We start from the raw sequence: 24,386 nt of genomic DNA, 5'->3' as shown, positions 1-24,386 counted from the left end.
CTGAATCTGAGTCACCTCTAAGTTGATTAACAGAACAAAAATGTTCACAAGAAACAATTTTTAAAAACATACTTATACAATGTTTTTGATAACAAAGAATTGCTTGATTGATGACCTTCTTTGACCTTGAATACATGCACTAAAATTTTTCAAATAATGCCTCTGAAGAATGAGGTGCTTTCTCCATTCCTTGTTACTACTTAGTGAAAGAAATCAAATACCACACTCTGCCCTTGCACAATTTCCAATTCATGGGCTTTAGGAAATTCAATATTGTGTTAAAATGCCAAGCATATATGAATATTACAAAGGGCTTCCTTTGGATAATCGGTGAGACATCCAACTAAAACAGTGCTGCACCAATAGCTATGAAATCTATCCCTTCTCTCGTATCCTTAAGTCCAATTCAGAGAACTTCCAAGACAAAAGGTATCTGTAATTAGTAATTGTGTCCTAAATATTCAATACTATTTTTAAAACAGTATTAACCTGACAAGTTTCATGGTTGTGTAACTTTAAGAAAACCACACATTTTCCTGATCATAGTTTTATTATTTGTACAATGCACAAAATGGACTGACTATAATCTCTATGAAGTCATACACACCTATATACATACATGCATAAACACAGATTGCTAGTCTCTGTACCCCTAGCACCACCTCCCAGTGCCTAGCCTACAGTAGGCCTCAATAAATACTCATTCAATGACCAAACTATTTAAGAAATGATCAGTGATCACCAAAAATGTAGTCCACGTTCTCATTTTCCACTGATAGGAGGCCAAAAGATAAATTTAAAAAAAAAGAATGGTGGAATGAGTTTTTCATGAAGCTGGTTTCATTTTATTTAAGAATTGTGTTTTATAACTGTTTGGTCTTAAAATGTACATATCATTTATGAAATGATAGTGACAAAATTTAGTACTTACTTTTTACATAATCACCTTTCTTTTAAGTTAGCACACTATGTTGGTCCCCCAGTTTTTCAATTATTTTTTTTATTTTTAATCATCTTGCAAACCAAACGGTGGTAAACCAAAGGCAGGATGATTCCTGAAGTTCCTTCCAGCTCCAAAATTTTATGAGATAAGCTTTTCTTTTCTATCATTTTTATTGTTATTCTATTACAGTTGTCCCAATTTTTCCCCTCTTAAGCGAGGGTGGGATGGGCAGAGGAGATAAACTTTTCCTACTGGTTTGAATTAAGTACTTTCCAAGGCATGGTTCAGGACCATGGACAGATCTTTGAGGGGCAGGTCCAAATCCCCGAAAAGGGGGCTGGGTTTAAATAAATAAAATATGGGCACTTCTTTAAGCGTGATGGTCTTCATGAGAACACAACTCCAGGCATAATACCTAAATTAATGAGTGTAAGTCCCCATTTAATGAAATATTCAGATTATGATTACACTTAGTTTCATTAACTGCATTCTCAGACTAACAAAATGGGATTTCCTTTTCAGCTTGTAATTAACTTTATTGAGAATTCTTAAATATTGTATTGGGAGTTTTTAGGCAGTTTCCTCAAACCTTATTATGAATTATTTTAATATATGCATTACAGTATTACACTATGTTGCTTAATTTTATATTGGCTGTTATTTTTAAAAGAAAAAAATTCAACACTAATCTTGAAGAGCAGCAAGCTAACTAAATAAAAGAGTTCTGTGAAAAGAAACTGTATTCAACCTCGGATAGCTGACCCTGAAGTTTTGATCTTCCCAGGTCAGACACAGTGTTTTTATTTTCCTACCAAAAGCAGAGTGATCTTAACCAAACAAAAAGCCTCTCCTCCCTTTATACAACTTGTGTAAAACTAGTTGGATTTTCAAGAGAGATCTATAGTCTAAGGCTGATTGTTCTCCCCTCCATCAAAGATGAGAAAAGGCAGGACATGAAAATTTTCTGCTTTCTTTCACTCAGATCCTTGGAAATTGTTGGGGAGTATTTCTCTTCCAGAATAAAATACCAGTTTCCAAGTAAAATCTATCCTAATCTCTCTTCCCTCTCCTTCACCCTCAGGTGTTTCTGAGGAAGCCTCTCGCATGCCCCCATAGCATCCTGCACTTATTCCTATCCTGCTCCTCTGCACACATTCACTCTTCCATCCCTCAATGTGCCATAACTTCCAAGAGGATATGTCCTATTTTTGTCTCACTCATCTTCGTACCTCCAATTCCTTGCACTTTTCCTGACACATAGCAAGATTTTAATAGATATTGGTTGAATGTTGATTGATTAAATGGAAATATTATTGACAAGAAAGCAAATAATTAGCTAAAATCTGAGTCCTCCCAGACAGAAATGGCGACTTTATCTCAGTCAGCCTATTTTCAAAGATGACTGTAATCTAATGCAGTGCTTCTTAGTGGAAATCAATAAATAAGAAGAGGAAGAGACATAATCTGGTACATCACCCAGTGTGCGTCCTTGGGAAAGGCACAAGAAAGGTCATGAATAGAGTACAAGTTTCAAAGCCAGAAAGAGTCTGAACTCTTCATCAAATATCTCTGTGGCCTTGGGCAAGTTATTTAAACTCTCTGAGCCAGTTTCCTCATCTATAACATGTGGGTGCAGATATCTATTTCAATCATTTCATGGAGTTGTGAGAAGTAAAAGGCACACATGCGATATGAGCAAAAAATATTCTTGTTTCATTTATTACCCTTTTTTATCCACCTTAAGTGCCAATCACATCATAGGCATGTTGCATCATTTAATCCTGATATATAGATAAAAATGCTCTCCCAAAGGAATTCTATCCAAGGACAGGCTTTCCCTAGTGTGGAAGGAACAGAACTTGGCATCTTTTAAAGTAAGCCAGACACTGTGATGAGCACTTAGGCTTTCTTTACAAATAGTCCTACAGCTGGTGGCAAGCACTTTGGAAAGGCAATGCAAATCTAATTAGGAAATGCCATGTGGCTAGCCTTAGTAACAATTTTTGAAAAGAGCCCAGGAGATGACTTATGGAAACTGGTGATTTTTTTTTTTTTTTACTTTTAAGGGCTCTATTTCTGTTGTTTGCATGTGTACACACACACACACACAACTCGTTTTCTGGTAGAAATACAAGACATGTATGAGGCTATAGAAGCCATACAGATTCCTATTGGCCTGTTCTACCAGGGTAAATAAAATATTAAAATCAATATTCCTAGCAGAACAAAAGCTCATGGGTTTTTAATGGGAATAAAAGAAAAACAGATGAGAAGAACAAATGGCTAAGAATGGGACAGCTGCTCCATTAGAGCTATTTTCTTGGGAAGGAATTGACAGTTTCTTCAGATCTCATTTGCATCAAAAACATTAGTAGTAACAAATACACACCACACACACACACAAATTGTGTTATCAGCTGGCACAAAGAATGGAAACATTTTCACTATGAAGACAACTACAGAGGGAATTCATGCTGACGTGTCACTGTCCCCTGGCGGACAGACCCCTTTAGTACTAATGTTCACTCATTTCACAAATAATAATAGTAACCACCAACATTCATTGTTACCAGGCATTATGCTTAGGTCCTTCTATGTGTTCATTCATTTAATCCTCACAGCAATATCGTGAGAGAAATACTACTTCACTTTTTTTATAGAAGGGGAGACCAAGGTTCAGAGAATTAAACGAATTTTTCCATGATTGTGCAACTAACAGGTGGTAGAGCAGATACCCAGTCCAATTATATCTACCTTCCAAGCCCATGCCCCCCACTCCCTCACTGCACTATCTCAAAGACATATTGGACATGTTTAGTGAGCGTTGTCTACATATCACAGAACCACCTATAACTGAACACTTCAAGAGAAAACCAGAGCTCTTGATCTAAAACCACACGAAGTCAATTCAGGTAACTGCACTGAACTTACAAATGTATTTAGCTGATCCAGTACAGATCCACCCACTAACTCTTATTTACCTTATAATTTACTGACCCATGGGCCAAAACCATTACAGTCAAAGATCTTCAGACAGAACAGCTAGCCTATACAACTGTAGAAAAATGTTTTGGTTTCAGAAACAAGAGTGTTGGTTGCTGAGACTCCACAGAAGAGAGTTTAAAGCCTTCCATGAGTTAGAATTAGACAAGTTCCCTCAAGACTCAAAATCCCAAGGTACTGCTACTGAGTTCCACCAGGGCTTCGTATGGAACTTGGGCTAGAGACCCATTCATGCATGCATGCATTTGTTCGTTCAATAAACATCTATTGCACATTGTAACTTCTAGGCACTGGAGAGACAGGAGTGAATAAAGCAAATGCAACTTCTGTCCCCACCCCACTTCTCAAGCAAGACTTTCTTGGAGAACCTTCCCCACTGTAGCCCTGAGGAGTGCACTCCACCCAACTGACTGAACAGAGTCAGACAGCTGATCCAGGGGAAGCCAGGCCATTAGCTAGTCAGACATCAGTCACATTTTCTCTCGGGATCACCTGGACTAAAGGACATAGCGATTGAGCGAATTAAGGACAGAAAAGACAGTGATGCTATCTTTTCCCACTCTACCTACTGAAGTCCCTGAGGTGATCCTCATTCTCACCCTTCCTGAGCCTGGCTATTTACTGGAAGACAGGCCATGTGCATCCAGGCTCTGGAGTGATACAGACCTGGGGTTGAATCCTGGCTCCTCTATTAACTATGGTGCCACAGACAAGTTCTTTGATTTTTAATTTTATTGTGGATATTTTCAAATATGCACAAACACAAAATAGAATAATTCTATTTGGTCACACAGCTGCAATAATATTTTCCTCACTTCGTTTCATCTACCATCTGCCACAATTTTATATTTTCCTAGAGATTTTTAAAGTAAATCTCAGTCATCACATTAGATGAATTCCTTAATTTCCATAAATCTTAGTTGTTTCCTTCATAAAACAAGAATAATGATACCTCTTCCACAGGAGTTTTCATTGGTTGGACAAAAATGCATGGAGCTGCTGCCATGAGCCAGCCCAGTTCCTGTGGTGGGTGTGCCACTGGGACAGTACAAAGTATCTTCTCTCACAGAGTTTAGACTGATGGGAGAGGCACAAATAATGAGTATGACAAATTTAGAGAGAACAAAATTATGAAGAAAACAATGGGACATGAGGAACAGTAGGTAACTTGGGGGCCAGAGGTAGACAAAGAAGTCCTGTCCAATGAGGGGACAATGGGGTTAAGCTGTGAAGGGGCAAGACCTGGGAGCAGTGTGCTGTAGGCAGAAAGCACAGCAAGTGCAAAGGCCCTGTGGTAGAAATGAGTCAGGCTGTTTGAGAGTTGTTGAGTATGAAATGAGCTAATACATTCAAAGCTTTAACTCATAATGCCTGGTAAGTAGCAAATGCTCAGTAAATGTTAGTGATCATTTCTCCTAAGAGAGAACTCATCACAAGACAGTAAGTATTCTTGGGTATTTTTTGGAAACAGCTCTCTTTCTTAGAGTGCCAATAGATCTTGCAGATCACTTAACATATCCTTTCACAACTTCAACCCCTGGGGGAAGTTTTTCCCATTCTGCAAACACCTGGACCACAAGGAAAGGTCATGTAGTACAGTGGTCACAAACACTGACCTCGGGTCTTCCTGCGCTGCTTAAATCACAACTTCACCACGTCGTAGCTGTATGAACTTTGGACAAGCCACCTAACCCTCTGAACCTCAGTTTCCCATCCTTATGATGGTAAGAATAATAGCACTAACCTAATAAGATTTTGAAGATTCAATGTTTTGGGGGTTTAGAATGCTGTCAAAGTTACTGTTAATATTATACTATCTTACATAGTTTTTACCCTTATATACTCTTATATCTATATTTGCCCTTTTTCCTTCCCTGATTAAGAAATTCCAAATTTTAAAAACATATTTTAAAATATCCCTACCGGTATCTCCAAAAGTCAAACATAAGATATCTGAGTGCTTGGCAAATACAGCCAAATAAATGGAAACCCATATGGCCCTAGATATGAGCTATACAACATCTTCAGAGACTTAACCTGATCAGCTTTTCATCTGGTTCCTTGTGAACCCATTTGGAAATGGTCCTGGGGGAGCAGGGGTGGGGTGAGGCTGCAATCATAGCCTGGTCTTCCTGACAGATTCTGTGTCCTAACACATCAAGTCAGCATTTCTCCTCAGTTTAGGGTGAGATCTCACGTGCTCAGATTATGCTGTAAAACCAACAGTGTAACATCAACCCTATTTCCAAGAGGGGTCTTTGGTTTGCACGGAGCCTGTCCCATGAGTATATATGTAGGAGCACAGTCAGGACAGCCACCAGTTCCATCCCGACACTGACCAGGTGGATAGTTTTATATGGATGTTTTCATGGACACTGGGAGACATTTCTGTTATACTGTGGCAATAAAGGCTTTGTAATTGCTGCTGCCTTACTTAGTATTGTTTCTAGTTCTTATTATATCATTAAACAATACGGCACAACCAAAATTCTACTACCAAGTTTGCTGTACTAAATATAATGTAGTATGCTGGAACAGCAAAATGACATTAGTGAAGAAACTAGTAAAATTCAAGTATCTCCAGTGTAGCTAAAAATAATGTAGTAATGTTGATTTTTTAGTTTTCACAAGTGCACCGCAGTAACGTAAGATGTTCACATTGGGGGAGAGTGGGTGAGGAGCGTACAGAACTCTGTGTACTCACTTTGTATCTTGTCTGTAAATGCAAAATTATTTCAAAATTAAAATTTTATTTCAAAAACAGGTATGCTGTTCACACAAAGGAGCTGAGAAACGTTGATCCAGGTTGTATTCTTGTATCCACAGCCCCTCACTCACATCCCGCATCCTTAGGACCGAAGGGGACCCATCTTCGCTCCGCACTCCCGAAAGGGGTGAGGGGTATTGCTGGCAGGCAGGGAGGCTGGGGTGGGGGCGACAGAGTACATTCACGGCACTTGAGGACAGAATGTGCCTTCAAAAGCAAGCTATGATTATACCGAAGCCAAGGAGCATTTGCAGAAAATCACTCTCTCATCTGAATCTACATCCTGCTAATCAAAGAGGTCAAAGCCCTTTTGATTATCGAACTGAATATTTTTAGGCAATATCAGTGAATGCCTGGAAAGAACGTGAACGGCATCAGCTGAAAAAAAATCCATCTTCAGATAAAGAGGCAAGTCCTCTCTGTCACCAGGAAAATCAACTATAGGAAATTTATAAAGAAAGGTTGGCAAAAATGTCCCCAAATTGAAGCTTTCTCCTCCCTATTTGACTCCACGCTAGGCCTTCTCCATTTCCCCCTTCTAAATATCCAGACTTCGACACTGACTTTTGATTCTCTTAGCATTTGACCCAAGCACAAGGGAAAGATCAGAAAGTGATCCAGCATTAGTATTAAGATGAGGAGAGAGAAATAGATGGAGATGATTACATATTCTCTTAAAGCAATGTCTAGTGGGTCATTGAACAGAAATGAAGATGATATTTAAGTTGAGACTATTGAGTTTCCAGTCAAATCTGGTAACTTGGATGTTAAGTAAAGAGCACCTTGAAAATAGCATGATGTGCCTCCTTGGCATGTCACAAGCAGACATGTCTTTCTTTCCATTTTCTATAATCTTCATAAGAGGCTTTTCTACTCAACAGGTACATTCTAATTCTGGCACTTTCCAGTTATCAGAATACATTCCTTCTCTGCTGTTTCTCAATTGGTCAAAGTGAGCTCTGGTGCCTGGCTGGCTTCTTGAACACCTAATAGCTGATAAATATAAATCACATAGTCCTACCCTCTTAAGGAACTCCAAAATCATTCCTTCTTCTGAACATGCAAATTTTCCCTGTGTCTCTAATATGTAAATGGCTCTTATAAATCAATAAAAAGATAAAGTCATTACAAGAAAATCTATCATTACTACCAACTACTGAATTAGTTATATAAATTAAACTTACTAATGCAAATCTATAGAAAAGCTGTATGTGTCTTATTTTCCAAATATTCCCAGGAATTCTAGGAAATAAAGATTGGATCAACCCAGCAGGGCTATGTGAAATTAGTATCTGTGGTAACTCTTGTGAGAATGCAATGTTTGCGCCATTACACCTGAAATTCTCCCCTATGTGGAACACTAAAAGACACATTTTTTTTCTTGGTGTAAAAGATCACTGATTACTGAGACACAAATACTGACTAAAAGCAAGAATGATAAATAAACCAAGTTAGTCTGTTGCAAGAGACTTCTGATTTACTCAGTGCCGGGACTCCCATTTCTAAGCAGTCATTTATTTCACTACAATTTTTTTAAAGTTCCTTATTAAGCAAGATTCATTAATATATCCTGCCATTCGCCTAATGGAATGATGAAGCTGCAATGGCTTTAATAAGTTCATTATTCCATTTGATCTAAACATCATACGAGAAACTCGTTAACAGTGACCTTCTATAGCCAGGGACGCAGCATCATTGCAGCTTTGTCCACTCCGTGATCACGTTTGCCCACTTATGATGGTCAGGACCCACCTACACACGGGCTTTCACTTCCCAGGGCCATCTAAAGAGAGTGCTGTCATTTCCATCTGAGCCGGGACTGGACACCACTACTGCCATGTCAGAGCGGGCGCAATACAGCGTATCTTTTACAGCTGTGAGATGTGGCCATAAAACCGCCAACTGCGGCTGTACATGGCTCTAAAAGGTGGCTTTTCTCATACCATTTTATGACCTGGTCATAAATAAATAATGTTGAATTATTTAAAACAATGAAACCTAAGACATTCTATTTGGTACCCATTTTCAAATCATGTAAACATTGACTTTGTGAACAGACTGTAACATTTCCAAGGCCATGAAAAATTATCACCACACAGAATCAGAGGATTCATGCCACCTACGTCAAATTCCACAGACATACCCTCTACCCATCAAGCATAAAAATTTGTAACCAACAGTCCAAAACTATGATTCGACAACTAAAACACCAATGCAACTCCTAGTGGAGCTTCAGCAAAGGCGAACCAGGCTATAAATTGTTCAACGCCAGAACCTTTTTCTGTTTTTAAGAACCTCCAGCCACAACTAAATGCATCCTTTAAATTCTCTGGCTTCTGTTATTTTAAACCAAACCCTCTCCACTACTTTAATGTGGGGGGTGCTAGAAAACACAATTGCTAGGAATAACCACGGTGGCACACTATTGTCAAAAATGAAACAATCTTGTTTTCCCCACTCCCATAGTCAGTGTATCAAATCCATAATGTATGTTGTACGTACAGACCTTTGAAAGGAAAGAAAATCTTTGGGAGCATACCGAGATCCCCAAGTAGACTCCATCAGCTAGAGATTGAAACACAATAACAAATGCAGGGGTTTTTTTTCTTCAAAGAACAACACAGAATGAATTTGCTCTTGTTGAATCGCACATACACACCCCAACACAGGATAACCGCCCAACTCCTAACACACAAAGATGTGGGAGCGCACAGACGTGCACACACACAAAGTAGTTTGTGCATTATTTTTATGAAGCTCTAGTTTTATGAAACACAGATCTAATTCTTCTGAACTAGCATCTGTCCATTGAAAACAGTATAAAACCTAAAAGTCACAACTGGTCTACCTCAGGAGGCAGACAAATAAGCAAATGGGCCATTGGTTAACCAATTACCCAGTCAAGATGAACCAACAAAATGGGTCATTGGATAAGAGATTAACTAAGATGAACCAACCAAGTAATCCATTGGCTAACTAAGTACCCAACCAAGATGAACCAACCAAGTGGTCTATTAGTGAACAGAAGAACCAACCCTGAGAAATCAACCAAGTGAAACACTATCACACTTGCACAGAGAAACAAGCCAAGTGAACTCTGACAATGGCAACCACAGCTTCATCCAGGAGAGATGAAACAGAACTTCTAACTAGTCAACAAAGAGAAGCTCTTCATGGGCCCGAACACACACCAGGAGATCTGGAAGTATGACCACTGCCCTGGTCATCACATGGGACTGGAAATGGACCACGCAGCTCTACTTACGAAGATTATTTATGGGGGTTCTGGTATCCATGTTCTCGTAATGCTGCACGTGGACCACAATGTTCAGGTCTCTCTCCATGTGGTCAGTGCTGCAGTGGCCCTGCGGCCTCATGACATCTGCAAGGGCCCTAAAAGGAAAAAGAATTTAAATCTGTTCATTCAAAACACAATGACTGGCACCTGCTGTGCTGTGAGCGCTGTGCTTGTGAACAAAAGATAAGACCCCTTTACTGCACGGAGCCCCATTCTAGTCAGGGGTTGGGGGCAGGGTGGGAGACACAAGTAAGTAAATAAGGTCAGTGCAATTTGAGGTTACACGAGGACTTCATGCAGAACAGCTCACAGCTCCTGCAATAGCTGTGTAATAGCTGTATTAGCTACTTCATAGAATTGTTGACAGGACTAAATAATGAATGTATGTCAGATGTCTGCACCCCATAGATTTAGTGCCTCCTTATGTTTAGTACTACATACCAACACTTCATGTATAGCAATGGCCCACTATTAGTAACAAATAACATTTACTGAGTATTTACTATAATCAGGCACAATGATAATCATCTTACATGCCTTAATTCAACAATGCAGCCTATAAACACCTATGAGGATTATTACTCCTTCTTGGCAGATAAGTAAAGGTTCAGAGAGGTGAATTAACCTGCTCGAGGTCACACAGCAAGTAAGTTGTAGCACAGAGATTTCAACAAGAGTCAGTATTCACAGCCCTGTACTCTGAGTATGGGGGACTTCCTGTAGCTATGGAGGATGTGGTGTGATCCTTACACACCCCGTGCTGGTGCCCCTCTTAATTGGTAGCTGGAGGTGGAGGGAAAGCGTAGAATCTGGGGTGCCAGGAGTGTTTCAGGTGCCTCCCACTTATCATCAGGGTGTAATCTCCTTGACACTCACCCAAGGGTCAATATTCTTATCACTATTATTTTCTAAATAAGGAAGCAAGTTGAGGCTGTATTAAGTGACTACATGAGATTCCTAGGGCTGCAATAACAAAGTACCACAAACTATATGGCTTAAAGCAGCAGAAATGTATTGTTTCACAGTTCTGGAGGCTAGAAGTCCAAGAACAAGATGTTAGCAGGGCTGTGCTCCCTCTGAACCCTAAAGGTTTTCTTGCCTCTTCGTAGCTTCTGGTGGGTTGCTGGCAATCTTTGGTATTCACTGGCTTAAAGCCACATCACTCCAAACTCTGCCTCCACCCTTACAGAGCATTCTCCCTGTGCCTGGTCTTCAATGGGCATTTTTAAGGACACCAGTCATATTGTATTAGGGGCCCACCCTACTCCAGTACGACCTCATCTTAACTAACTACATCTGGTCATATTCAGAGGACCAGGGGTGTTAGGACTTTGATGTCTTTCTTTTTTGCGGGGGGCAGGAGGGAGGCGGGTCATGATTCAACCTATAACAGTAACCTTCACAGTGTGGTTAGAAGCTCAGTGTGTGCATCTAACGGAGCACAGACAACTGTCAAACACATCACACCTGAGGTCGGACCTCACCAACACACTTTTTTCTCTGTATCAACCCTCAGTCATGTGTTTACTTAAATATAGGAATATCTTCAAAAGATATGGAATATTGTAGTTGCATATGTGTGTGTCTTTTACGCACTTGCAGCATTACTGCCTATGCAGCCGCCATAGTTTACTGACTGTAGGAATAATAGTCTCAATGTACCACCACTAGCCTGGCAGGGGAGCCAACCAATCAGAATGGATGCCAGCTTTAAACATTGTTGTTTCATTGAGAACCAGCAGAATATCAGCCCTGCTTATCCATTTCCCTAATTATGGACTCTTCAACGGTCCCCAACCCCCTGCCTCTGTAATCAAAACTGCAGTGAACATTCCCATACATGCCCCTCTTGGACTAGGGAGAGCTTCTCCAGAGCACACACCCACAAGTGATACTGCCTTGTTTTACGATCTATCCAGATGTTCCTAACTAACTAGAACCCTCTGAGTCCAAATCAAGGGAGACAGAGAAGGAAGATGAGCTGTTTGGGTGAGGCCCACACATGCCACCTACGAACTCAGTAAGCCCAGCCTGTCTGCTGAAACTCACCCCCACCTTAGCAGAGATTCTCAAACAACCAACATGAAAAATCTATAAAAATCCATCATCCTGCCATGGCCAGGTGGCTCAGTTAGTTGACGTGTCGTTCTGAACACCAAAAGGTTGTGGTCCATTCCCAGTCAGGGCACCTAGGCTGCGGGTTCGATCCCTAGTTGGGGCGTGTGCGGGTGCAACCGATCTATCTCTCTTACTTCCTCTCTCTCTAAAATCAATAAACATATCCATGGGTGAGGATTCAAAATAATCTACCATCCTAACCATTTTAATTTGTACAAGTCTGCCAACCAACAGCAAAAGCATCACCTTGGAACTTGTTAAAATGCAAATTTTCAGATCCACCCAGACCTACTGACGCAGAAAATCCAGAGATTGAGCTCAGCTATCTGTGTTTTACAAGTCTCCTTGTACAGTCAGGTTTGATACTAGATTAGGGTAGAGAGGCCCGTGTTTGAGCGAATGGTTGCTTGTGGGGCAGTGGGACAATAGGCCAAGAACCATAGCTGGTGAAAAGCGTCAGATGTGAGAGAGACACAGGTCAACACAGCAAGAGTTCCACATGAATTAGAGGAAAAGACCCAGTCTGCTAAGAGACAAGACAATAACAAGAGCTCCCATTCACTCAACAAACATTTACTACCTATTATGTGTCAGGCACTATTCAAGGCCCTGAGGATACAGCAATGTACAAGACGGACAAAATGACTGCTAATTTTCTAGGATAGAAGATAAAAAAATACATGTGTTTGATAAAAAGACAAGAGCTGCAAAAATTAAGTAAATAAAAGTGTAACATGGTCAAAAGGGACTGGTGCACGGCAGCATTAGTCACAGGAGCACAAAAGCAGAAACAACCCAAGTCAACCGATGCATGCACAAGCCAAGTGGATTCTGTGGGACTAAGTATTATTCAGCCATAAAAAGAAATGAAGTACTGGTATCTGCAACAACATGAATAAAACTTGGAAACATTATGCTCAGTGAGAGAAGCCAGACATAAAATGCCCCATGTTGTATGAGTTCATTTATATGAAATGTTCACAAAGGGCAAACCTGGAGACAGACAGTAGATTAGAAGGTTGCCAGGGGCTGGGGGAGGGAGGACTGGGAAGTGACTGTTTAACGTAGGTGGAGTTTCTCTCTGGGATAATGAAAATGTTCTGGAATTAGATGGTTGTGCTGGTGATATACGAAAAAGCACTGACTTGTGCAAATTAAAATGGTTAGGATGGTAGATTATTTTGAATCCTCACCCATGGATATGTTTATTGATTTTAGAGAGAGAGGAAGTGAGAGAGATAGATCGGTTGCACCCATACACACCCCAACCAGGGATCGAACCCGCAGCCTAGGTGCCCTGACTGGGAATGGACCACAACCTTTTGGTGTTCAGAACGACACTTCAACCAACTGAGCCACTTGGCCATGGCAGGCTGATGGATTTTTACAGGACAAGGGAAGCGACTGCTAATAACTGAGAGGATTCTTTTTAAGGCGATGAAAATGTTCTGGATTAGGTAGCAGCGATGGTTGCTCAACTTTCTGAATATGCTAAACACCACTGAACTGTGCACTTTCAAAAAATTCTAAATAAACAGAGAACGAGAGAGAGATGGGATGATCAAGAAAAGACTCTTTGAGGAGGTGACATTTGAGTTGAGCCTTGAATGGTGAGAAGGAGTTGGTCATGAAAAGGCTGTGGAAAGAACATTCCAGGCAGAGAAAGCAGCAAGTGCAAAGGCCCTGAGGCAGGAAAGAGTTCAGATATCTGAGGAACAAACAAGGTCAACATAGCTGAAAGGTGGCAAACGAGGAGAGTGTTACAAGATGAGGATTATTATACCCATTTTACAGAGTGAATAATTGCCCAAGTTAACCCAGCTAATCATCAGAGGACTTGGATGCAAAGCTGAGTGTCTTTGAAATCAGAGTTCAGGCCCCTTCTCGCCTCTGTGCAATAACCAGGATATAAAACTGAAAGGGGCTACAGGGTAGGAACATTTGAAACAAAGAGCAGATGCCTCCCATACCTAATTTGCCCTTTCCACTTCTAAACAGGTTCTTCATCATGAGCTTCAGGGGAATTCTGAACCCCTCTGAAATTGAATGGAAGTTTTATGTGTGCGTTTTTTCTAGAACAAAAAGCCCTAGCTCTCACCAGATTCTCTAGAGTCCCTCCAAAATTCCAAAGTACTCAGGTTTTCAAGAGGATAGCAAAGTAAGGAATCAGGACAAGGTACCATGAACTCGGTCAGCACTGCCATCTGCAGAAGCCCTGGGCTTGTCCTGAATGCCGAAATTCATGAAAACCCAGCCCCAAAGCCGAGGACGGCCCCTCCCACAGCCGAGGACAGCCCCTCCCACAGCATGCAGTGGAGACAAGGATTCTTAGAGACCTCCATATTCTGGACAAGGAGCCTTCAAAATGTGGTTCACTCTCTCCACGGACTGCAGAAAATGTTTTGGCATGGGGGAAGGACGTATGAGAACTTCTGTATGTGGTCTTCAGTTATTAAAAGCGAGGGAGCGATTTAATATGTGTGGATGGTGGTGCAGTTGGAACGCCCATACTGCAGCTAGTGTGCACACTGAAAGGGGATATACAGATGATTTATCTAGTTTTAACTAAGCTAACCATCACTAAGGAAACATGTAGCTTTAAAATATCCCCCATAACAAAACCAAAGCATGAGGAAAATACTGACAAAGCAAACCCAAGAAAACGAGAATTGACTCGCCTCCTCTTTTCAACAGCTTCTCACAGGGTTAAAATGAGGATGGTCTATTCAGATCAAAATGAAGTCAGTCTGAAATAATCAAAACTCTCATGAGGATAATCAAAATGTGGGTTTATTTATTAGTGATAAACTTCACTCTGTATGTATATCATGCTTTGAGATTGTGGCTAATGATTGTATGAAGTCATCATGATGAGTGACAAATTTAAAAGTATTTATTTCACCTTCTGCTCAGCTTTAAATTTCTGTCCTTGTGCATGCTTTATAATGTACCTAATAATTGCTCACTGATATGCATATATATTCTTACTAGTAAAACTAATGTGCATATATATTTGCATGTTATATATGCAAATGTGCATATAACATGTTTTTTGGCATATACTTTCTATGCCAAAAAACATGTTACAAATAGGGATGTGTCAAAAATTTTAATGAGTTAGACCACGGAAACAACCATGTGCTGCAAGCCAAAGGACCAAACGTTTGGCATTTATTTGTGGCACACAGTTGGGGGCTTCTCAAACTTTAATAGGCATTGGTATTACCTAGGGATCTTGTTAAAATGCAGATTCTGTTTCAGGAAGTCTGAGGCAGGACCTGAGAGTCTCCTCAAGCTCCCAGGTGATCCACAGGAACACTCTGTCTAGCAAGATCCTAAAGATACCTGCCGTGACGGTAAATTTAATGTGTCAACTTGCCTGGGCCAGAGTGCCCAAACTTTTGGTCAAACATCATTCTGGATGTTTCTGAGAGTATACCTTTAAACAAGATTTATATTGATAGACTGAGTCAGGCAGATTGCCCTCCGTAATGTAGGTGGGCCTTGTCCAGTCAACTGAAGGCATGGACAGAACAAAAGGCTGACCCTCCTAAGTAAAAGAGAATGTTCCTGCCTGATGACCTTCACACTGAGACACAGGCTCTTCCTGTGACTATAGCAGCCTTCTGGCCTTCAGACTCAAACCATTTGGGACCTTGACTCTGCAGATTTTGGACTTGTCAATGGTAGCTCCACATAAGAAATCTCTTTAAATATATATATCTATTATGGGTCCTGTTTTTCCGGAGAACCCTGACTAACGCAGGTACCATATGGAAGAAACTACTATAGAACAATTATGTGGAAATATTGCCATTTTGGAGGTCAAAGCTGATTGAATAATGGCAACTTCATAAGGTTTAACTTAGTATTAATTTACCTGTAGATTTCCGTGTTACCAGTTTCCCGCACCATTTCACTGTTAGCTCTGTGGGGGCAGGGACTATCTGTAATATTAACTATTCCATGATAGCTCTCAGCACAGGACTGTGTATACCATGGGTACTCAGTAAATACCTACTGAACATATGAATGAGCAAATGAATAAATGAATGGGAAGATACTTTCTATGTCATGTAAACCAGTATGTTAGAAACCAGAACCCCTATGTGCCGGCTACTGTTCTAGGCACTCAGGATGAAGAGTAGAGAAGACTGTCAGCATCCTGGCACTCCTTAATGTGGACAGCAATGGAAGGAGACAGGTAATAAACTAGTAAAACAGTAAATTAGTAAGTTATTTTTAGACGGTAATGTGAAATGAAGCAAATAACACTGAGTGATGGGTAGGAGGGGGCCTCAGTGATCGGGGACCAGCTTCTCAAAGGTGAAATTTGAGCTGAGATCTGAATGAGAAGGAGGCGCCAGCCTCGGGAAGTCCAAAGATGAGAATTTGAGCCAAGCCAACACAATGAGCTCCAAGGTGGCAAGGTGCTTGGCCTAATTAAGGAACAAAAGAAAAACTGTATCCATTTCTTTCCAATTTCAGTGAGCAAATAAAGGACCCCAATATTTCTGAGCAGAGCTCAGTCCGAGATTCTTGCTCCAAAGTGTCCGGGGGGGCCCAGGGTTTAAATTTTGTTCTGAATCTTAAACACTAGAATAGAATTCCAGGGCATTTCCTCTTACCATGAAAGCATCATTTATTTTGCAAGAATGCAGGAGCCATGGGCATGCAGGAGCCGTGGGCACCAGATAACTTTCTGGAGTAGTGGTTACATGCTGTAGATATTGGTCAAAGCTCATCAAACTGTACACTTAAAATGTGTGCATTTTCTTGTGTAAACTATACTCCAATGAAGGTGATTTTTTTTTTTAATGTAAGAACTTAGTGCCCAGAAAGAAGCAACCATGTCCTGCAAGGAAAAATAATTAGGAGACTTTTCCATGGCCACCAGTATATGCGTGCATCACCTTCTCCAGCCTGGGGAGCAGGTTGAAGCCATAGGAAAACCACAAAAATAGGATGAATGGAAAGTGGAAGGGATGTTGGAAGAAGAAAGTCAAGGGACAGAGGGACATTTATTACTTGATACCATTTCTTTGCAAGGGGAACCCAGCTCTTCAGAAGCACGTTTGAAATACACACAGGGCGCTGTGCTGTGTAATTTGCCACCTGGATTTCTGATTCTGTTTGAAGGTGGGTTAAATAATGCCATGTGTTCCCTACTGGCTTCAAGTGTAGAGAGCTTCAAATACATGTTCCTGCCCCCAAGGTCATTTTTCATCAGTGCCTCTTGCAAAAGGGCAGGCCCCGCCAAGGGCAGACACAGAATACACTGCTAGTCTTGATCTTACAGGGGCTCCTTGAACTGACTCGGAAGCAGGTGCTGGCGTTTGCAGGGCATCAAGCACTTCTTTGTGACCTGAGAAGCCTGGAGTCCTGTGTGCTTATGCTCTAAGGAAGTGCAGCCTAGTGGTCAAGGACTTGTGTGCTGTTTGAGTCTGAAGTCCAATCCAACCCTTCCACTCACCAGGGTCTTGTTCAACCTTTTGGAAAGCCATCTGTGCCTCTTCAAAGACAGATTGTCATAGGGCCTACCTCTCTGGGGAATGACATGAAATTAAATGAGAATATACATACAAGCTTATGGCAAAATCACAAAACCACGTTCTTCAAAATAGCAAGGGCTCTTCAACATTACCTCTACCAACAATTTGCAATGCATTTTTGTAGTCATATGTAGATCTTCTCTCCTATTCTGAGCCTGCCCCCTCCTGCTAAGATTAAATGCAAGTCTGGAGAAGTTACGAGACTTGGCAAATGTCCCACAACTAAATATATGTAACAGAACAAGGGCTAGAACTGAGTTTCAGACTACATTATCCCCTTCTGTAGACAAGAGGTTAAAAAAAAAAATTCCTAATAAGGATGATAAAAGGGGAATGGTCACTGAGCAGTGACCCTATGGTAGGCCCCGTGCTAAGAGCTTTCCAAGCTCAGTCTCAATGAATCCTCACACAAACCTATGAATTAGGGATCATCATTACCTCATTTTATAGTCAAGAGCCTGAGACTCAGAGAGATCAAGTAACTTTCTCAAGGTCACAGAGCTAGTAAGTGGCTGAGCTGGGATTGAATCTGGGCCATCTGACTTGAGCCCACGCCATTAAGTCAGCCTGCCTGCCTCTCCAGGGACTGCACGTCACATCACTACGTGAATTGGGTGGGGTGTCCACTGAGGTGAAGCTGAGAGCTTCCTAAATGAGCCAGACACCACTCAGCAGCAACCAATAGTTGCCATATGAAAATGCACATCCAGTGTTACCAGACCTACCAATTTCTCAAGAGAAATCAGAAATCTGGATTTCTCTGTGAAATCTCCCAGGTTTTAAATATTGGCAATTGGTTCAGAGTTGGTTTTAAAACACCCCATATCATAGAGACCAAAGGGATTTCACAGCCAGATGCAAGGAGCCTTGACTGGATCCTGGTTTGAAACACCAAACTTTTTTTTTTAAGATTTTATTTATTTTCAGAGAGAGGGGGTGGGAGGAAGCAAGAGAGGGAGAGAAACATCAATGCGTGGTTGCCTCTTGCACGCCCCCAACTGGGGACCTGGCCCACGACCCAGGCACGTGGCCCTGACTGGAATTGAACCAGCGACCTTTTGGGTCGCAGGCTCAGTCCACTGAGCCATTTCTTTTAAGCACAAAACTTTTAAAATACATTTTTTTCCTATGACTGGGAAATGTTTAATACGATTGGACTTTTGATGATATTATGGATTTTTTGTTGTTTTTCTTGGATGTGATACCGGAATTGTGTTATGTGGGAGAATGTTCTTAGAAGATCCATGCTGAAGTATTTAGGGACGAAGTGTCATGTCTGCAACTTATTTTCAAACGCTTCAGCCATAAAGCAAAGAAAAACAGTGGGGCTGGGAGAAAGCGAGTGAGAAAGAATATTTGGAGAGAGAGAGAGAGAGAGAGCAATAAAGCAAATACGACAGAATACTAATAACTGTTCAATCTACATTAGCAGTTCTCAGCTGGGGATGATGCTGCCCCTAGATGACATTTGGCTATGTCTGAGGACATTTTTTACTGTCATGCCTGGGTGGTGGGGTGGGTGCTACTGGCATCTAGTGGGTAGAGTCCAAGGACGCTGCCGAACATCCTGCAGCGCACAGAACAGGCCCCACAACAGGGGATTCTCGAGCCCCAAATGTCAAGTGTGCCGAGAGTGAGAAACCCTGGTCTAGATAAAGAATCTGCTGAAGTTAATTTTCATTATTCTTCCAAGTTTTTATATGTTTAAAATGTTTCACAATAAAAAATTAAGAAAAACTTAAAAATAAAATTATGTAACTATTAGAAATAACTTGCAGACCAAACATAATCTGCCTGCATGGTTGGATAACCATCGGCAGCCATTTGCAGTCACTTTTCCCAACAGTGGTTGGATGTAACTGCTGCTACAGCTGCTGAACGGGCATCAGTATGGTTCCTACAACATCAAGTGCAACGCCCCCCCCCCTCCTGAAATTATTGTCCTTTTCCTGCTTTCAGTCCTAATCAGTGCAGAAGAGAGCAGGTCATATGCCCAAGACTATGAGCCTAAAAACTGACATCACAGAGGCCTCTTCTGGGGACACACACACCAACACACACACACCAGGAGCGGTTTGTGACGACGTGCTTTACATCTTTGAATGGGAGTTGCTTTCAGATAAGAGAACAAACCCCCCATCTCAGTGACCCTCACAGCCCAAGACAAAACAAATTAAAGAGGCTGTGGCCAGCACGCTAATTTCACCTGGAAGCCACCTGATAGCGTCTGTGATGCCAAATTTGGAGTGTCCGCCACACCCAAGCATCCCTGAGCTGCTGTGGACTGATGAGCCCTTTGCTGTGCTGGGACTGAAAATGGTTTCCTGCATAAACAGCCAAAGGTGCACTTGGTGGGGACTTGGGGGCAGCCCCAGCACCACAGAAATGCACACCAAAGCTACAGAAGTGCAGAAAACAAGCACCAGAATGCAAATGAGAGTCACCTTGGATTGATTCATCCATCCCTCACCCCTGCAAAACATGCCCAAACCCAAGGACAGTCTTCCTCCAAGTGTGGGCCACTTATTATCAGCCGTTCAGGGAGGTTGCTAAATGCAGACTGGGTGGTCCATACCAGACCTCTTGATTCAGAATTTCTCTGGATAGAACTCAAGAATGTGCATTTTAGGAAGCTCCCCCAAACTCTGATGCTCACTGCATCAGAAAACGTTTGTCCCAGACACAGTGGAAACCAAGGGACTCGATAGTGCATGATTTTCTAACTGTGTGACCTTGGGCAACCCACCCAGCCTTGTAAGTGGGAATTAAAATAGCACCTGGTTCATAGAGTAGTTGTGAGAAGTAACAGAGAGAATGTTTACACACACACACACTCTACTGCAGTGTCTGACACCAAGAACTGTGCTGAGCAAATGTTACTTCCTTTTCCTCAGCAGTGTTTGACTGAATATTGTAAGCTTGGAGAGTTTTACAAATGTACAGACATTCAGGTCCTTCCCTTAAAGATTTTTATTTATCTAGGGTGAGGTTCAGGGTGGGGATTTTTTTTTTAATAGCATTCCCGGTGATCCTAAACAGCAGCCAGGGTTGAAAACCATACTTAGGAAGCTTCCAGAAAAAAAAAAAATCAGTTCTTCTTTCTCTTCAGGTGTACGCACTTGCACTCCATTCTGGAATTCCCAAAATTTATACAAGGAGATCTTGTGTTGAGGTTGTTACGGAGGACTGGGTACCCCTAGATTCCACCTCCCAGCAGACCTTTCCTGTTACCAGCAGAAGAATGTGGCAGCAACCTGCTGAACTGGAGTGATTCTTTTTTCCCCCTAAACAGAGCTGCAAGGGGGCAGGATCAGGAAGTTGACTTCCTGCTGGGCCCTAAGGTGCCTGGTGGTATGCTGTATCAACAGGAAAACCCAGATCAAAGGGGGCCTCAATCATTACTTTCTCCCATAGGTGTCCAAAGGTTAGTTTTTCTCCCACTTTCCCTCTTCTTCGCTCCTTTGTCCACCAACCCCTCTCCCCCAAACCCCAACACTGAGGAGGTCTCCTTTAAGCCTTGGTTTGCAAGGAAAGTGTTCAGTGAAGGTTTCAGAGGAATTAACCCAATCTGCAAGGCAGCCTACCTATTCCTAGGACAATCTCTCCCTACCAAGGTGACACCGGCTGGGCTGCCGCAGTCCTGCTTCCGTACCTCATCCTCACCCTCACCTTGACACAGACCCCAGGAATCCACAGCGATGGCGGGCACTGAGGGAAGTGAAACCACCAGCCCAGTGGGGTTGGCGACCCAGCATCTTGGAGGTTGCAGGAGGTGGGCGTGGCCAGCTCTTTACTCCCTGAGTAGAACAGCATGCCCTGGGGGCTCACTTCTGTGCTTCAAGCCCTCACCATCATCCACACCTCCCTGGTGACCCAACCAACAGGAACTTCCTCACTTCTTGCCCCCTCCAAAGCCCTCCCCTGTGGAAGAAAAAAAGTCATCGGATACTCTGCGTGTAAATAAAAAATAATTACTAGTGAGGTGGTGATGTACCTTCGCCTATTTTTGCTGGAGCTCTTTGTTCAGATTTTTTGGACAGGCTTCCAGAGCTCATACACACACAGGCCCCGGCGGAGGTGTGGGGTGTGCGGGCACGCGCGCGTGCACGCGCGCGTGTGTGTGTGTGTGCGTGTGTAGGGGGACACACGGCAACTCCGCTACCAGTCCTCCAAAAGAGGATAAAGCGTGCGCCCCAGCCATCCAGCGGTTCGCAAGTGGCCTGTCGCTCTTCAAACCCCACCTGCCCGGACCTCACACCAACCCCTGGCCTCTCCCAGGTAGGGGGCTGCGTCCTCGCCGCTGCGTCCTCGCCTCCAAAGTTACTGGGTTGTGCGAATCAATTTAGACACTTAAAGAAAAAAAAAAAAAGCAAAAGGCAAATAGCTCCATTAATCCCCAAATGCCTTCTTCCATCTGCTGCCACTTCCTCGTGCTGGGACTTGCATAATGAATGAGGCAAACGGAAAAGTTGACGAATCAGGGTGGGGGGGGGGCGGTTGGCGGCGCGCACGCGGCGGGGGCTCAGGCTTTTGAAGTCCATGCCAGCTTGGGCAAGGGGTGCAGGGAGAGGTGGTGACAGAGGACAGAAGCCAGGGAGTCGGCGGCGGGGCGAGGGGAGCGGAGAGTGTGTATTGTGGGGGGGACAGAGACAGCCGAGTTCCTGATTCCAAGGACCAGGCAGCTCAGGGAAAGCGAGGCGGCCGCTGCAAACAAGGCTTTTGTTCTCGCCCTCCCCTGGCTCTCCACCTCCCTCGCCTCCTTCTCGCAAGCCTTACGAGTTGCAGGCGGCACACACTCCTTTCCCTCCCTCCAAGCATCACACACGCGCGCTCGGACTCACACACACCCCCTTCCCTTCCTAGCCCGCCCGCTGGTCCCTGTTAACCTAGACTACTATCTGGAATCCGAGGGGGTGGACCCCCCCAAAACCCAATACTTCGGGGCCACAGTCTCCCAGCTGTGTGCCTCAAGTCCGCTTCAATCTTCGGCGCGGGGAGGAGGAACAGCAAGAGGGCAAGAGAAGGGAGAGACCCCCCCCACACGCACACACTCATATCCACACCTGTGCAGAGCCCAGTGCCCCCTCTTTGAACCTAAGTTGGGTTCCCGGTGACATCCCCAGCAGAGAGTCTGGGGTGGGGGAACGCCATTGCCTGGGGAAGGTGGAGAGGGGAGAGAAGGGAGAGCATTGCCCTGAGAGGGAGAACGAGGAGGGGGAGGCAGCCCACCTGGACATGTGCTCCCTCTGGGGCCGGTGCGCTTTCTCCAGTCCCAGCTTGGTGAAGATGCCCACGAGCACCATGACAGCCACCACCCCGCAGATGATGTAAACGATCAGGTTGGTCTTGTCCTTGGTGGGGTCGTGCAGGGGGTCATCCTTGCGCGCGGGGGGCTTGCCGGTGTTCAGCCAGAGTGGAGTGTCGTAGTTGGTGCAGGTGCTCTGGTTCAGACGCCGCTTCTTAAACGTGCAGCAGAACCGGAAGCCACAAGTCCCGCAGCAGAAGATGAAGTCGCCCGAGCTGCAGTTGAACGGCGGGTCCCACTGGCCCATAACATCGAAGTAGCCCCGGCAGAAGTCTGGCGTGGGCGCCCGGGTCGGGGGCGCGTCCGAGACCCCTGCGCCTTCGCCGGCCTCCCCGGAGGCGGCCCCGGAGCGGTTGCCCCCAGTCAGCACCACCACGCCGCCCAGCTGCGCCAGCTGCTCGTGCCCAGCTCGCTCCTGCGCCCGGCACACGCGGGCGCAGAGCTCGGTGAGAAAGCAGCCGAGCAGCAGGCGGAGGACGCGGCGCATCGTGTCTCCCAGCTCCGGCTCGGCAGCTCTGCCGCCTCTGGAGCCTCTGCAGCCGCCTCTCGAAGCGCGGCCGAAGCTGCTGAGGCTGCTGCCGGGGGCTGCGAGCCGCCGCGGGCCGCACATGCAGGGAGCGACACGGGGCGCTCGGTGGTCGGCGGCCACGGCGCTCGACTCAGCCCGCGTTCGCCTCCAGCGCGCCGCGCGCCGAGGGGCTGGCTGGGGAGGAGCGCGCGGGGCTGGGCGGGGGGAGGGTGAGTGGGGGCAAGCGCGGGGTGCAAGTCCGGCTGGCTACAAGGCGTAGCGGGGGCCGGAAAGCAAAGGAGAGTCGGTATGACCGCCCCACTCCTCGGCTGACGGCTCCGGACTCAGAGCCCCGCGCCCGCTCACAGGATCCCTCTCACCTCTTCAGCTTGCCAAGTGCGCTGGAGAGCGCGGAGCGACACTTGTGGAATGAAGGGAGGGCAAGAAAGAAGGGGGAGGGGGAGGAGGGCGGGCAGAGGAGGCGCTGGGTTGGGGGGGCGGGCGCGAGCTCGAGAGGGGCGGGGGCGCGGGAGAGGTGACTCCCGCGGGCGGGCGGGCGGGAGCGAGTTGGGGGGCGTGCAGAACCAAGCCAGCCTGGCAAGGAGGAAGGAGGGAGCTTTGCAGCCACCGAAGGAACAGCTCGGATTTCCCGGCAGGTGGAGGACGGCGGCGGGACCTCCCGCGCCCTCTCTGAGCTGGAGGCGCGGCTCAGACCTGTTCACCACACAGAGGCGGCTCCGCCCGTTGCTTTTTCAGGGATGCGGGCGCAAGATCTGCGGCTCGACTCTGCCCAACGGGAAAGGGTGACTCGGAGGAGATAAGGACACACTAGTTGGCTTACACTCCAACACAAACTAAAGCTCAGTGTGATCGGAATCGCCCCTCCCAGGTG

At 44.4% G+C, this 24,386-nt stretch overlaps 1 protein-coding gene across 1 annotated transcript in view; it reads right to left on the bottom strand.

Moving 5' to 3' along the window:
* SHISA9 (shisa family member 9) overlaps positions 1–23,880 on the bottom strand; it is a 284,203-nt gene extending 260,323 nt beyond the window's left edge. The window contains exons 1-2 of the mRNA XM_045204408.2: positions 22,911–23,880; positions 9,979–10,106 (exon numbers count right to left, since the gene is read on the bottom strand). Coding sequence (XP_045060343.2) covers positions 9,979–10,106; positions 22,911–23,596 — 814 coding nt within the window. The 5' untranslated portion in view covers positions 23,597–23,880. The remainder of the gene's footprint in view (positions 1–9,978; positions 10,107–22,910) is intronic.
* Positions 23,881–24,386: the final 506 nt, after the last annotated feature.

This window comes from Desmodus rotundus, chromosome 1 (genome assembly GCF_022682495.2).
Source record: "Desmodus rotundus isolate HL8 chromosome 1, HLdesRot8A.1, whole genome shotgun sequence".
Classification (NCBI taxonomy): Eukaryota; Metazoa; Chordata; class Mammalia; order Chiroptera; family Phyllostomidae; genus Desmodus; species Desmodus rotundus.
This window is presented reverse-complemented; position numbering and strand designations above follow the sequence as displayed.